General features: G+C 41.4%; 1 protein-coding gene across 2 annotated transcripts in view; it reads left to right on the plus strand.

Moving 5' to 3' along the window:
- Window positions 1-687: 687 nt before the first annotated feature.
- KCNH6 (potassium voltage-gated channel subfamily H member 6) overlaps window positions 688-17,553 on the plus strand; it is a 322,142-nt gene continuing 305,276 nt past the window's right edge. For both annotated transcript variants that reach the window (XM_073683164.1, XM_073683165.1), the window contains exon 1: window positions 688-1,312. In XM_073683164.1, the coding sequence (XP_073539265.1) occupies window positions 1,237-1,312 (76 nt within the window). In that variant the 5' untranslated portion in view covers window positions 688-1,236. The remainder of the gene's footprint in view (window positions 1,313-17,553) is intronic.

Consider the following 17,553-nt stretch of genomic DNA (forward strand, 5'->3'; position numbering starts at 1 on the left):
TTATTACAGAATAAATCCCACTTTATAAGGAAAGTGGGAAAAAAATCTAAACATCATCCGCTACTGGAAGTGCTTTAACCCTTTATGTACCGAATAGCAAAAAAATAATAATAATAATGTTTGATATGATTGCCTTCGCAGGTCTGACTTGTGTGCCTGTCACCGGCTATGTTTGCCTTGCGTTTTTATGTCTCTCCTTGTATTTCTGGCAAATCTGATGAAAAGATAATGGAAAACGACGTAAAAATAATGGACTGTTGCTCCAGATTTATCATTTGTCTTATTGCTTTTTCTCCTGCATTTTTTGCCTCCTATATGCTGGACAGTTCCTATCATAGCAGCACAGTTTAAATATATGATCTGTGTGCAGGGAATTTTTATGTACGGAGGGAGGGTTGGGGGAGTTTTAAGGGGTGGAGGTGGTTTGCGGACTTGTATTGTCTGTGTTTTATAAAATGTTTTACATTTTCAATTATAAAAAAAAAGACGCAACTTAAAAATAAATAAAAGATGGACAGTAAAAGTCAATCAACATCGGCTTGTGTGAATTGAGACATGTCATATGCAGAAATGTGAGCCTGGTTCCAGCAGCTGATCACCGCCAGCTTCTGTGGACACCCGAGCAAATCTGCCCAGCAACTAAAGAGTGAACAGAAGGGATTTCCTTCCAAACTGTCTTCTAGACACTGAGAATAAGACTTGTCTGTGCATGCAACGTGAGTCTGGATTTAATAGAGAGCAGCCCCTCTCCACCCCCAGCTGCGGATTACTAGCAGCACGTTCAGCACCGCACACAGAGGACAGCTCCCACTATCTTGCCATTGATCTGGATGCTGCTCTGGATGGGGAGGCACCTGTGATCTCTGACCTGGTTGGGCTTTATTTTAAGCCACCAGTGGGCAGGGGTTGGATTGAAGTTGTCATCCTAACAGTTGTGGCTGTTGACAACTCCTCTCTTCTGGCACATGTGTAGTTTGGACGTGGCTCATTGTACTGCTCTTCCCATCCCTGCAAATCCCTAATCCTCCCATCATTGCTCCTAGGATCAACAGGAATATCTGGTTTCTGCTTCCAGAAAGGGTTAAACTGAACGGCAAGATGTTATTAGCATGAAGCTAGAAGAGCGGATTCATGCACCGAGATTTCCTCTGATAAAAGACCCAAATACAGGGGTCGCCTAGGGGGATTTGGGAACTTTCTGTTGCGCTTTAAAAAGAGGAGACACCATATTCCAAGATGCCGGTGAGGAGGGGGCATGTGGCCCCCCAGAATACCTATCTGGACACCATCATCAGGAAGTTTGAAGGACAGAGTAAGTACTTGTCAGAAGTCTGCTGTCACATATACTAGTCTAGGCAAAGGGAGAATCCTCCAAAAAGAAGTCAAGGGGCACACAATGGGCACAGCAGGCAGATAATGGGCACAGGATGCAGTTAAATGTCCAGTTGATCAGTGTGATAGTGAAGCATCAGGACGTGTAGATCCAGCAATGATGGTTATACTGTGTAATACTGAGATCACATAACTGACAAGGCTGGTGTGCGGGGAGATCAGTAATGTGTCCTGGCCCCAGGCAGGAGCAGAGACATCCTCATGATGAGTCAACTTCAGGGATACAACAAAAGTAGGATCCTCATTGTGAGACAGGATAGCAGCACGTATCTTTACCTGTGCATGCCTGTATATTCACGCCCTACTGATTATAATCATATTATACAATTATAAAATATTAGAATTATCTGACCATCATAATAATTCACTGCAACCATGACCTGTCCTCATCTAATCTTACAAAAGTAGGAGCCTTTGTGGATATGTGCCATACTCCTAATAGTCCTTGGGAATATGGGCCATAAGCCTCACTGTCTAATAGTCCTTGTATTATTGTATATATGGGCCATACTCCTAATAGTACTTGTATATATGGGACATACCCCTACTAGTCCTTGTATATATGAGCCATACTCCTAATAGTACTTGTATATATGGGACATACCCCTAATAGTACTTGTATATATGGGCCATATTCCTAATAGTCCTTGTATTATTGTATATATGGGCCATACTCCTAATAGTCCTTGGGCATATGGGCCATACTCCTAATAGTCTTTGTATATATGGGCCCTACTCCTAATAGTCTTTGTATATATGGGCCATATTCCTAATAGTCCTTGTATTATTGTATATATGGGCCATACTCCTAATAGTCCTTGTATATATGGGCCATATTCCTAATAGTCCTTGTATTATTGTATATATGGGCCATATTAATAATAGTCTAATAGTCCTTGTATTATTGTATACATGGGCCATACTCCTAATAGTCTTTGTATATATGGCCATACTCCTAATAGTCCTTGTATATATGAGCCATACTCCAAATAGTCCTTGTATATATGGACCATACTCCTAATAGTTCTTGTATATACTGTATGAGCCATACGCCTAATAGTCTTTGTATATATGGGCCATACGCCTAATATTCTAATAGTCCTTGTATTATTGTATATATGGGCCATACTCCTAATAGTCCTTGTATATATGGGCCATACTCCTAATAGTCTAATAGTCCTTGTATTATTGTATATATGGGCCATACTCCTAATAGTCCTTGTATATATGGACCATACTCCTAATAGTCTAATAGTCCTTGTATTATTGTATATATGGGCCATACTCCTAATAGTCTTTGTATATATGGGCCATACTCCTAATAGTCCTTTTATTATTGTATATATGGGCCATACTCCTAATAGTCCTTGTATTATTGTATATATGGGCCATACTCCTAATAGTCCTTGTATATGTGAGCCATACTCCTAATAGTCCTTGTATATATGGGCCATACTCCTCATAGTCCTTGTATATGTGAGCCATACTCCTAATAGTCCTTGTATATATGGGCCATACTCCTAATAGTCCTTGTATATATGGGCCATACTTTTAATAGTCTAGTAGTCCTTGTATATATGGGCCATACTCCTAATAGTCCTTGTGCATATGGGCCATACTATTAATAGTCTAGTAGTCCTTGTATATATGGGCCATACTCCTAATAGTCCTTGTGCATATGAGCCATACTATTAATAGTCTAGTAGTCCTTGTATATATGGGCCATACTCCTAATAGTCCTTGTGCATATGGGCCATACTTTAATAGTCTAGTAGTCCTTGAATATATGGGCCATACTCCTAATAGTCCTTGTGCATATGGGCCATACTTTAATAGTCTAGTAGTCCTTGAATATATGGGCCATACTCCTAATAGTCCTTGGGCATTTGGCCAAACTCCTAATAGTCCTTGGACATATGGGCCATACTTATTTCAACCCGTCTTAATGACTTGTAAAGAGGATTGCCAGGTTATTGACAGCCAAAAACTGAAATCAAACAGTGAATTCTCCCTGTGCCGTCATGCTGTTATAAAGGAATTGGGTGCAGGTGAGACTTGGCACTCAATGCTGCAGAACCTCTTTAATATTGTTAAATCCTTTAAAGGACTAACATATTTAAAGAAACCCACTAACTGTGATGAAATGTTTACCCCACCCTCCATTAAGGCGACCAGTGACAATCCTACAAGGGTTTCTGTGCTGATGTATAGATCAATATACCCCACTACTGTGTCAACAGAATAATACTATCTATACCTAAATTCATATGCTTCCTCTGCCAGGCAAGGGCTAAGTTGGCATGAAATACTTGTTGGCAAAGATTTAATAATGAATAGTGTCAAGAACTAATTCCAGTTTTCCTTTGAGCTGTATATGACATCTTCATTCCTGCATAGCTTGGATCAAACAATGGAGAACATGGTTATAATATGGCAATGTTAGTGTTAACTCTGCTTCATCATTCTATAAAACGTTCTGTGTCAGTCACATGACAATTTATGAGGGGGTACTGACTTATTCTAATGCTGAACCATAGTTACTATGCTTTGTATTGTGCGTAGCTATAATGTATGGAGTATCGAGATGAAACATGAAGAGGAGTTAGCGTGAGATTGCAGATTATTCGTCTGACTTTTGCATCCACCAGTGTAGCAGGTCCCTGATGTGTTGTATCCAACCATAAGAGTCAATGGTGTCATCGCTAGACTTTTTTATGATAAAGTGTGGAGCTGATACATGGGAGAGCTCATTAATGTAACAAATGTCTTGTATCAAATGTGAGGTCATAGTAGACATATATATCGCATGGGTCACACAAGAATTCCAACAGTGGCAGAGTGATTTACAAATTTATTATGGGGGTCTTCTACTGACAGGCAATGATGGCATATCGCTAGGATATGCCATCAGTACCCGAAAGGCGGGACTCCAGTTTCATGTTATCCATCTCTTCTCGAAATTAAATGGCCTTAACCCCTTTGGCTTCTCTCTGACATAAAAGTGCCCATAACTAGTAATGAAACATAGTAACATGCAATTACATGGGGCTTACACTTTTTCCCTACAAAGTTCCTTCTTTCCAGCTATTATGGATGAGCAGTAAGGTCAGACCCTACTAATCAGACAGGAATGGCTTTCCATCAATATTCCAGCATTGAACATAATCTTATTTAGACAGGGGCAGACATATCATACCAGGGGCTCAAGAGGAAAGGGGGCCACATTCATCTCCAAATATGGTGGAATTTTGCATTCTGATGAGCTATTAAACTGCAAAGGGCCCATATTGTAGTTGCATAGGGGCCCTTTTTGGCTTGTGTCCGCCAGTGCCTTTAGATGTACTTTCATTTTATGACATATATGTAACCACTGTTACACTGATGAAAGTGTGACTTAAAATAACTATTTTACCTATTTATATAGTCTATTTCAGTGCAAGGAACTTTATGTAAAGTTTTCTAATAAACTGTAACCAGAATCGCTCCCATTTTAGGCAATTCTAAAAGCATAGAGCCGGCACATAAAGAATATTCCTTCTACTGCTTCAAAGCAGCCCCGGGTTATGTTATAGCAGTTTGTATCCATTGCTGGATTTGCAGGATTACAGTGATAATTTTGGTTTCTCACCCCTGCTCCTTAGGTTATTGGACTGGGCTTTTATAGGAATTTACATTAACAATTGATCCTTAGAATAAGCCATAAATGTGTCATTACTAGTTGGGTTCAGCCACAGACATCCTACGGAACAGCAGAATAAAAGGGCTGTGGTGCTTTCTGGAGGACCATCACACCTTCAATGCTGTTTTAGACACAACGTCTGTTCTATAAATGCAGCTTTGCCTTATACCCACTCCAACCATATTTTTTCGGCCGTCAGTCCCCCATTGATCACACATTGATGACCTATTTTAGCAATCAGCAGTCTCACCAAATCTACCAACTTTACAACCATTTTGACCTAAATTTAAAGAGTGAGATTCTTCAATACATGAAAATCTGGTGAGATCTTCGAAGAAGTACCAGATGAAAGCAAATGTGGCCAAAAATGACCCATTAGCTTTCAGCAAGCCAGTGGATTCCTGGTTGTATCCTTTGTTGATCTTTATAATCCTAGTGCTGATATCAAATACAATGCATCAAGATCATGAAAATAAGAAAAGAAAGGAGGGCTGAGTGTCTCTGAAGGATTTCTGCTTGCTCCCACTTTTCACTCACAGAATGTTCCTTTTTAATAGGTAAAATGACAAAAATGGAAACTACATTTCATGTCGTAAAACGTAATTATTAGGAAACAACAGTTCTACATTACTATAATAATAATTATAATAACAGTTTCATCACTTACGGTGCATGCCTGTTATATGACGGCTTTTTTACTCCATGCATCTGCCCAAGAGATTTTGCCTTCTACATGTGACATTTGGTGCCTAAGTGTATTCCTATGGGCTGTGATTCAGGCGACACAATAATGTATTTCTCTGGACTCTGACTATATATATAGATGATGACACTTAGGAATCCACTTGGCAAATGAGCTTCAATGTGGACATGTAAAGTTATGCATCAAATAACCTGCATGCACTATGTAATGTATTACAATAAAACTAGGAGAGTCACTAACAGAGATGGAATTGTGCGGACCTGTACATCAGACTCAAAACCAGTATGCAGTGTCAATCAGCTGCTTCTAAAGCCAGCAGGATTCTTTACTGTAAGAGCTGTGATGCTCCGGAGTTGTCGGTCTCAGGGTTTCTGTAATATTCTTTGTATATCTTCCTGATTTAAAAAAAACATGGATGTAGTATTCTGTATGCCAAGCAATATGTAAGACATAAAGTCATATAATATGTACTGTCTACTTATGTTGTGCTTATGTTGGCAGTTTTGTTTGCCACCTACTTGATTGCTGTTTCCTACATTTTAGTAATGTTTTAAATGGAATTTGTCACAATGGCAGAACAATATTATTTAGACCCTAAATGTTGTTACTAAGGAAGAAAGGTAGAGCTCAGTGCCAGCCATGTACACAGACACTTCAAGCATGGGTTTACCTTACTTGCATAGCCTCAGCCACACTTGTTCAGTACATACTGTTGGCATTACCTTATTAAACTTATGTGGACATCATGCACTTTGCTAGCCTGGTGTTGTACTTACCTACAGGCTCGGACGGGCCCACAGGCTAACAGGTGAATCCTCCGGTGGGCCCCTCTGCAAGAGTAAGTCACTTAACCCCAATCATGAGCGTTTTTGGCCTAATACATTTGATTCACTATGTATGGAAAATAGCAGCATCTCATCATTCATTCAACAAACTACCTAGTTTATTATTATATAGAGGAATACGTACATTTGTGAATTAAGGAAATTTAATATTTGCATGTAGCTTAACAGTGGGCCTCTAGCGTCAATTAAACTGGTGAGCCCTTGCCATCCCAATCCGACACTGCCACCTGGCAGTGGCGTAATTTTTTGAGGTTTATGGGCTATAATGCAAAATCTCCAACTATGACAGGTTTTTAATTGTAATGTTCTTCGTAAATTGACACACAGACCTTTCGGGTCCCCCTAGGCTCCAAGGTCCAGGTGCAACTGCAACGCTTGCATCAAATCTAGTTAAGCCCCCAAATCCAAGTTATCTTATTGAGGTTGCCAACCTAGTACATGGTCTGGATATAGCTACAACAAAAAAAAACACCCACCCATGGCTGGAACATGGCCGCAAGTTAAGCCCTCAAAATAGTGCATCCTTTGGTCAACCATGGGGGAGCCTGAGCAGTATTTTGGTCACAGCAAGAGCCAAACTGTATGTCTGTTATTATTTTATGTGGATGCTGCTGAATATACCAAGCAAAAATTATCTACATGCTGGCTGCGGCACATGTGCCAAAGGTTGATGACCCGAGGTCTTTATAATCAACTAGTGTTGGCACAAACAGTTCATTGTTTCAAGAGAGGCTTAGGTGATTCCTGGAAACAATGCAACATAAGCACTTAGGCGAATATATAAAACCCTTGCAAAGCATCACTTGTAGAAAGGATTTTTTTCCCTTTTATGGCAATTTAGCTTGTGCCTTTTGGGGGATTTTGCCTTCCTCTAGATCAACAAGGATAACTAACTATTGACCAGATCCCTTAAGGGTTGCCAACCAGGACCTTTTATTTATTTTTTAACAGCTTATTAGTATTGATCGACAGGCCCGGCGTCAGCACCCAGCGCACACGGGCAAGTGCCGGGGCCCTGAGCAGGCAGGGGGGCCCAGTCACCGTTAGGCACTCCGACGTGCTATGGGACCTGTGAGCGGTGCGGTGTTGATGCCAGCGCACATCACCCCCTGCTTGCTCAGGGCCCCGGCACAATACTTACCTCTCCCCGTGCCTCCGCAGCAGCTCCGGTCTCTTCCGCGGCTGCTGCACTGTGGCATCTCAGGTCAGAGGGCGCTGAGACATCTTTACACCGTGCTTTCTCCTGAGCCGTTACAGCGCACAGCGGGAAGACGCTGGCGACGCTGAGGAGTCTGGAGCAGCGGCAGCAGGTGAGAAGTGAGGTATTTGATTTTTTTTATATGTATGTAGGCATGGGGCATTATATGGGGGGGTAACAAGTGACATCCTCCATGGGGCATTATATGGGGGGGAAAGTGACATCCTGCATGGGGCATTATATGGGGGAGGGGTGACATCCTGCATGGGTCATTATATGGAGGGGGAGAGGTGGCATCCTGCATGGGGCATTATATGGGGGGGAGAGGTGACATCCTGCATGGGACATTATATGGGGGTAGAGGTGACATCCTGCATGGGGCATTATATGGGGGGGAGAGGTGATATCCTGCATGAGGTATTTTATGGGGGGGAGTGACATTCTACCATTATATGGGGGGTGAAGTGACATCCTGCATGGGGCATTATATGGGGGGGAGTGACATCCTGCATGGGGCATTATATGGGGGGGAGAGGTGACATCCTGCATGGGGCATTATATGGGGGGGTAGAGGTGACATCCTGCATGGGGCATTATATGGGGGGGGAGAGGTGACATCCTGCATGGGGCATTATATTGGGGGGAGAGGTGACATCCTGCATTGGGCATTATATGGGGGGAGAGGTGACATCTTGCATTGGGCATTATATGGGGGGGGAGATGACATCCTGCATGGGGCATTATATGGGGGGAGTGACATCCTGCATGGGGCATTATATGGGGGGGAGTGATATCCAGCATGGGGCATTATGTGGGGGCACAACCTGCATGGGGCATTATGTGGGGGCCAGTATTCTGTATAGAGTGTTATAAGGGGGCCAGTATCCTGTATGGAGCGTTATATGGGGACCAGTATTCTTCATGGAGCGTTATATGGGGTCCATTATTCTGTATGGAGCAATATATGGGGCCCATAATACTGTATGGAGGACTATACTGTCCGGTCTGCACTGTGCGCTGCGAGGATTCACCGGTTTCTGAGCTGTTGTGGAATTTACAATAGATATCGCTCATGTAATATAAGAAGTGAAATCTTTGTCCTTGTACTATATATATATATATAAAACCTGGAGGCGGCCCTGTTGATAGAGTATGTATCATTAACCCTTTCTGGCAAGCACGCTCGGGTGCTCGCCGAGTATTTTGGCGTGCTTGGCATTTCACTCACTGTCAGACAGGCAATCTCTGCATGTGTCACAGATGTCAGCCGTGGCACTTGCAGGCGCGGTGACAGTGAATGAAACGCCAAGCACGCCAAAATAGAGGCAATCTCTGCATGTGTCACAGCTGTCTAACAGCCGTGATACAGGGTTAATGATACATACTCGATCAACACTACAACTTATCCAAAAATCATGGACAGCCCAAATTTTTTTTGGACAAACTATAAAACCATAATGAAAGATAAAGACTTTTAGTAATACAGATCTATAGCTCAATATAATGACATGAAATCATCTCTAGCATTTACCGTGAGCTGTAAAATGATGATAATTATAATCATGATGACCTGCTCAAGTACCACCAGCCTCCAAAAATCACAGATGCATATATATAATTTTCCAGACATTGGAAAATGTCCTGCATTTTTACTGCCTGTTAAGGAATTCATGGCCAATTTGCAATTCTGCTTCTCAACCCCGTATTCTAGTTAACCATGTCAGTTACGCTGAAATTACAGGGGTTTTTGGGCTGAACATAAATTTCTGCAGTCATTCTATGTGACTTCAGATTTCCGAAACCTGACAGTGTGCAATATGCACACTGTCAGGATTCTCCTCTGTTGCCAGCTCAATTAATTATCAGAAGCTCACAAGTATATTATTTGCATAGTGCAGACTAGCTTCTCATCTGCTTTTCTCAATAGAACATTGTATTGCTAGTTAGCACATAACTTCCAGTATGCTAGGTGAATACTTGTGGGCAAGCAATGTCTGTTCTAGATGGCAATAGAGCGTAATCCTGACAGTGTGCATAATGCACATAAAATGCACATAAAATGACTACAGAAATATATGTCCACCATGGAAAACCCCTTCAATAAATTATATTATACATCTCAATGTATTTCTTTTCTCTGTGGCTTTCAGATGCACATTTCAGTGGCAATCCGTATCCGCACTTGTTGTATGTGGATATTACTCTTAGTCATTTAAGCAAGAATAAAATATTCTAGGTCCCCACAGGTCGCAGTTAAGAAATGTGATTGTCACAGTCTTGTCAATCCGTAGCTGATAATTAAAGTACACAAATTAAAGCTGCGGCAGTAGAATCCTATTTAGTTGAGAACATGAAGCTCAGCTTTGTGTGCCAAGCTCTCCGTGCCATCTCCCTCTGATGCCCTGGGGGCACACAGTCTTGTCTGGACACCTCCCAAATTATTCAGCAACTTTGGGTGAGAAGCTTTTGTGAGGTTGTGGCTGTGAAACTCAGAAATATGCAGAAAAGTATCTGATTTATGGGAGATGTCCTTGTCGACAGAAAGATTGATTCCGTGCGCTGCAGTTTATAGGAAGAAGGAGCGTGTGTGAGCTGTGATGACGTGATGGTGGTTAGGGAAAGAATTCACAGAGATAAAAATATGACGGGTATTAAAGCTCTCTTTGTACAAGGTATTACATAGTATTATCTACAGTACAGACCAAAAGTTTGGACATACCTTCTAATTTAAAGATTTTTCTGTATTTTCATGACTATGAAAATTGTACATTCACACTGAAGGCATCAAAACTATGAATTAACACATGTGAAATTATATACTTAACAAAAAAGTGTGAAACAACTGAAAATATGTCTTATATTCTAGGTTCTTCAAAGTAGCCACCTTTTGCTTTGATGACTGCTTTGAACACTCTTGGCATTCTCTTGATGAGCTTCAAGAGGTAGTCACCGGAAATGGTTTTCACTTCACAGGTGTGCCCTGTCAGGTTTAATACGTGGGATTTCTTGCCTTATAAATGGGTTTGGGACCATCAGTTGTGTTGTGCAGAAGTCTGGTGGATACACAGCTGATAGTCCTACTGAATAGACTGTTTGAATTTGTATTATGGCAAGAAAAAAGAAAAAAGCAGCTAAGTAAAGAAAAACAAGTGGCCATGATCCATCATTACTTTAAGAAATGAAGGTCAGTCAGTGCGAAAAATTGGGAAAACTTTGAAAGTGTCCCCAAGTGCAGTTGCAAAAACCATCAAGCGCTACAAAGAAACTGTCTCACATGAGGACCGCCCCAGGAAAGGAAGACCAAGAGTCACCTCTGCTTCTGAGGATAAGTTTATCTGAGTCACCAGCCTCAGAAATCGCAGGTTAACAGCAGCTCAGATTAGAAACCAGGTCAATGACACACAGAGTTCTAGCAGCAGACACATCTCTTCAACAACTGTTAAGAGGAGACTTTGTGCAGCAGACCTTCATGGTAAAATAGCTGCTAGGAAACCACTGCTAAGGACAGGCAACAAGCAGAAGAGACTTGTTTGGGCTAAAGAACACAAGGAATGGACATTAGACCAGTGGAAATTTGTGTTTTGGTCTGATGAGTCCAAATTTGGTGAACGGATGGACTCTACATGCCTGGTTCCCACCGTGAAGCATGGAGGAGGAGGTGTGATGGTGTGGGGGTGCTTTGCTGGTGACACTGTTGGGGATTTATTCAAAATTGAAGGCATACTGAACCAGCATGGCCACCACAGTCACCAGACCTGAACCCAATCGAGATGGTTTGGGGTGAGCTGGACCGCAGAGTGAAGGCAAAAGGGCCAACAAGTGCTAAGCATCTCTGGGAACTCCTTCAAGATTGTTGGAAGACCATTTCCGGTGACTACCTCTTAAAGCTCATCAAGAGAATGCCAACCTATAATATAAGACTTATTTTCAGTTGTTTCACACTTTTTTGTTAAGTATATAATTCCACATGTGTTAATTCATAGTTTTGATGCCTTCAGTGTGAATGTACAATTTTCATAGTCATGAAAATACAGAAAAATCTTTAAATGAGAAGGTGTGTCCAAACTTTTGGTCTGTACTGTATGTCCAGGAACTCTCCTTATTATCATTCTCTGTAACTTGTCATCCACTGTCGTTGATTGGGCGGTTCATCTTCATCAGCATTCTGCCAGCTCTAAAGGTGTAGGAACGTCATTTGGCATGCTTCCCAGCATGAATTGAATCTGAGATTGCTCAACAGCTTGCCCATCAAGAACTCAAAGCCTGCCTCCCTGTTATGTCAGTGTGCCTGTTATGCCTGCCTCCCTGTTATGCCTGCCTCCCTGTTATGTCAGTGTGCCTGTTATGCCTGCCTCCCTTTTATGCCTGCCTCCCTGTTATGTCAGTGTGCCTGTTATGCCTGCCTCCCTGTTATGCCTGCCTCCCTGTTATGTCAATCTGCCTGTTGGCAGACAGGAGAGCAAGAGCAGAGACCAAGCCCTTCTTCCTGTAACCCATCTCTGCATCTCTGCTGCTAGAGACAGATTACACTTCACAACATGCAGTGGACCATAAGGGGGATATTTAGGGGCCACACTCTGAAGTGATATTTCAGGGGTAAAACATATTTTTAAATAAAGTGATTTGCAAATTCCATTTTATCACATTTATCAAATAAGTTAAAGTCTGAAATCACAGTGATCAATTAAAATTACTTATGAATATTGATTTTTTTAAGAAATGTAAAAGGTTAACAGTGGAGCTTCATTTTTTTCACACTAACACTCAAAATCCTCTGCATAAACATTAACTATTCCCCTTCAACCACCAGTGGGGGAGGCTAGGAGTTTCTTGCATGTTGCTGATACATTCTTGTCCATGTACAAACTTTGTGAAGCTCCCTCTGGTGATAAATGCAGGCAGACCAAATGTTATCATTTTACTATGCAAATTGCCTCTTGAGAGAGAAAGAGGCCTTGAACTCTATAACGCCACCTGTTGGAAGCTGCAATCTTACAAGTCATTATCGACTCTTTAACCAGTCTTGCAATATGACTTAGGATAAAAGCCAAATCAGAATCTCAATCTGGAAACACGTGTTTGGGGGTATTGCCCCTCATCAGTGCAAAGTATGAGAACTGATTTAGCTACATGAGAGGCTCTGGACTGAGATCTAAGGTGTAACATTTCTCCTTGTGGAGAGTGACACACCTGCTCTAGCATGCCAAGGTAAGGAGGTTTATTCGTCTTGCAATGCTCCTCTGGGAAATTTAATATGCAAATTTTAAACTCTACAGGAGACTTGGAACTCACCATTAGAAACACAGAGAAGAGTGTTTCTTGGGTGTCTTTTGTTCCTACAAGACAGAAAAATCTGCTATGGATTTCGCCACGAAACTAAAACAGTTCCACAGCCAAATCTACAGGAGTTACTTACAGACTTCATGAGGATTTCACCAAGTGTATTGCAAGGGATGTAATCTGGGGGGGAAATTGGGGCATAAATATGCAACATTTCCTAAGGTGTGTTGTGGTGGAGGTCAAAACATGGTAGCAGAAGTGTGACATCTGTGCAGATGCCTGTCCTCTCTACTCCTGTTTCGTTTGTCGGCTGACGCAGAGTGACTATTTAGTAGCCTTTATTGTAATCCTAGTTAGTTTAGTCCAGAAGCTATGGGGTTAATCCTGTTATTTTGGGTTTCTTTCTGCTATCATCACTGGGTGGGGCTGGTCACTTTACAAACCCCTTAGAGCCAGTTCCCACTGCCAGTCAATATTTGTGCTACCTGGTTTACCTGTGTTCTGTGCATCTGTTGTTTCATCCTGAGTTATCCTGTTCTCTGTCCTTGGCTAGATTATTGACTTTTCTCCTGCCTGATGATTTTGGACCTCCCGTACCTCCTGGTTCTGACCTGGCTACATGACTAACCTTCTTGCTAGCTTGCACCACCGAACAGCAGTATACGCCATGGCCCTAGCTTAGAGACTTCCATGTAAGTCCAGATCTTTGTACAGGGGTTAAAGGATGAATGGCAGAGCAACTCTTTGGTCCTGGAAAACTGAGTAGCTGATGCAAATCCAGTTTATGGTAGCCACTTTGGAGCTGCCACGTGACCACGAACAGTTAGTGTTATAAAAGTAGGATCCCATTTACAACCATAGCAGACAGCAGTCACAATACTGGATACTTCTCACATCTCACATTGACAGGGGTTTTAGCTTTATGGTTACACATGATGGCACATCACTTAGTTTCTTCATCCCAATCTCACAGTGGTACAGATTCGACGCCCACATGTGTTTGACATTCCCAGCAAATCGGCTCCACCAGCTACTTTTTCAGATGCTCCCATGATGCAATATTTAGACTTCTTTCTCGAAACTTCCACACTAGGCTGACACCTGTCAGTTCACCACTGTTACAAAGCGACACTCTCAACCCAGAGCAGTCTCAGGACTCCCCTCCAACAGCTCTGCGTCACCAATGCTCCCTATAATGCTTCACTTGGGGCCTCTCTATACTTCCCAGATTCCCACTTAAGCTGTACTCACCTTCATCTGTATCTGACTTGCCGGCACTAACAATTCTCTAAACTGTAACTCTTGACACTTTGGCTCTTTAAGACTCTACAGCCCCCTTATATAAGCTATGCCACTCCACAACCTTGAAGATTCTGCATCTCATCTTTTAATTCTATTGTCCGTTAAGTGATATGGAATTAATGATGCTAAATTAATAAATAAAAATAAATGATGAAAATAATAAATATCCCCGAAGCAGGGACAGGCTACAACTTTATCTGCAATGTTCCTTCCACTTTGTCCCAATATCATCACATTCTAGGAATAGCATACAAGAGAACAATTGTACCAACCATAAAATCACAGTAATTGCATTGGTATAAAAGACAAGTCTCTTAAGATGCATTTACCCTGGACGATAATCCTTCCGATTCTAACGGTAAAAATCGGTCGTTCATGATAATAATGTAATAGGAGTGGGCTGAGCGACTAAATGATGTGTCCAAAAATGAATCGTTCATAGCACATAAAATCGTGTAAGCGAGCAAAAAATTCTTGTTCATCTTTCAAAAAATTGTGTAATGGAAAAGGAGATTATTCACTCATTTAACGGAGGAGTATACATATTGAAATGAGTACATTATTATTGCAGATGCCACTGTTCATGTAAAAAACGATGAAATTGATTATAAAATAGTTTATCGCTAAGTCGATTACATTTTCTCTGTACAGAATCAGAGGGAATGTCTGTACAATTCTTTATCAATTTATGTATTGTAAATAAATAGTATAATTTATGGGATGTGAATGTTATACTCAAACGCACTCCAGATTGTCTGTGTGAACATGGTGCACAATGTCCGATGTTACAACATAATGATCGCTATGCAATAGAGATGAGCGAATATATTCTAGAGGAGTTGAATTCTACTTGAATTTTACAAAAATCCCCATTCGCCAATATGCAGGTTTTTTTGTAATTCACTTCCGCATGGATTAGTGCCGACAACTAGGAAAGTTTTGAACAACTCTTCAAGATTACATAGTAGATGAAAGGACTGTTGATGCAATTAGCAATCAGACATAATGGTGTGCTTCCAAGTCGATATCCAGAATAAAAAATGAAGGCAAACAATTACTGCAGCAACCACAAAAAGTTAAGGCGTCCAGGGCGGGACAGGAAATCCTTTTCTCCTCTGTAATTACTTTTAGAGTAATTATATTACTATATAAATGGATTAAGGTAATGAGGTCTGTTGATCAGGATTGATTTGGTTCTTACCACTTGGGAAAATATGAAGAAAGAATGTATCACTCAGCGGAGCAGTGATAAGAGCGAGCAGGTGCCCGTTGCTTGGTGTGTGACCTTTGTAATTGCTGATAATAGGCTGCTTGTTTAGATTATTGTCATAAAATGGCATGTGTATAAACCGAGCAAAGGTCAGATACAAGTGGTACTTGTGACTGGTATCTAGGAAATCTGTAAGGTTTGGTACAGCATTCTCTATTGCAGTGCTTCAACCAAGAGTAGGGAAACCCTCATATTAATTTGGATGAGGGTCCCCTGATGATACTTTCACAGAAGGGATGGAAAATTCTCAATAATAATGAGAGAGTATATCGCTTGTACTGTAGTTTTTTCATTCCCTCGTTCTATGTTTGCCCATGGGAACCTGCTCATCGGCCACATGTTAGATATCTGTACTACCAAGGTCTTTATCAGGAGCCCATGAAGTTCAAAATGCTCGAGCAGGGGAATTATGCATTTATGGGTGGGCATGCGTTTACTCACACATCGTGGTCATGTTGTGATTTTTTTGCAACTACTTTCTGAAATTGTGGCATAATTATTAACATGAAGCAAAGTAGTCAACAAGTCTTAAGATGCCAATACATGAGATGTGGGTAAAGGAGATTGTGGATTTTCAGCACTGCTGGTGGGTGGAATAGTAAATCCAGGTACACACAGTAAGGGTATGCGTTTTTTTATTTGTCTACGCGTTTCGAAGTTAACATACTTCTTCTTCAGGACAAAAACTATTGACAAATAAACCATCAATCATTTAGTAAAAAAACAAACACATACCCTTCCTGTGTGTACCTGGATTTGCTATTCCACCCACCAGCAGCGTGGAAAATCCACAATCTCCTTTACTCACATTCAGTTTTGGTCTGAGGACCCGCGGACTTGCAGCAGCAGGTATGATATGCGCTAAAATTGTTGTGTGATCACGACTCTACCAGGTTAGCATAACCTTTAAAAAATTTTAACCGGATAAGACCCTATTGCACTTCTTTCTCCTGCCTTCTAGCCCCAATACACATGAGATAGCTATTGACAACATGCTCATTTGTCAGACTGCTATCTCGTCTGACTCCCCCTTACAGATGATTGCTTGGCCGCCCCAACAATCCATTTTCAAGAAGGGAAGAAAGGCCCTCAAACACATTAGATTAACAACCGTCGAACCCGCTGATATCGACAGGGTTGGGCAACAGTACAATCATATTTCAGGGAAGATAAGGATATGGCATACTTGTTTTCGGACTCCTGATCCTTTTGTTCCCTAAGAGATAAGCCGCCACCAGGGATGTCTGGCAGCGGCTTTCTCATAGAGAACACAGGAGCGCTTGGCAGAACGAGTGTTCCTGTGTATGGGAGATTTGGGTAAGATAGCTGCCAGCCGAATCATTATTTGGTCTGCAGCTATCTAAAGTGTTTGGGGCTTCAGACTCTTCTGGTAGTGACTTATGCCCTCTGTGAACAAAATGATTGGACAAGATGCATCTCTCCTCCAACATCAGCGAAGCCCCAATAAACATTAGATAATTGCCTTAAACTGCCAAAATCAGTGGGTTTAATCTAATGTGTTTGGGGGAGTGTAAAGGCTACAAATTTCAGATGGCCATTTGACTTTGGTCTATGAAGGTCAACCATGCCATAATTAAAATGACAAATCAGAAAACAATGACTGACCAATCTCCGCAGTGATCTGTAGACTACTCTGGGCTTCCATTGATGATATGCAGATTTGTCATTTTTCATTATCTACTTTTTACCTATAGAACTTGACAATATAAAAAAACTTACAGTGACATCTGCCATAAGCCATCATCTGTTACTCTTATTCATGTCATGAAATTGCATTTATTAACTGCAGAAAATAATCTAAATTGTCCTTTTCGCACATTCAAAATCTATAGTGAGTAAAAGGGGAACAGACATACGCCCTTT

The sequence above is a fragment of the Phyllobates terribilis genome, unplaced genomic scaffold (genome assembly GCF_046119375.1).
Source record: "Phyllobates terribilis strain yellow unplaced genomic scaffold, ASM4611937v1 Scaffold_5__5_contigs__length_657084704, whole genome shotgun sequence".
Lineage (NCBI taxonomy): Eukaryota > Metazoa > Chordata > Amphibia > Anura > Dendrobatidae > Phyllobates > Phyllobates terribilis.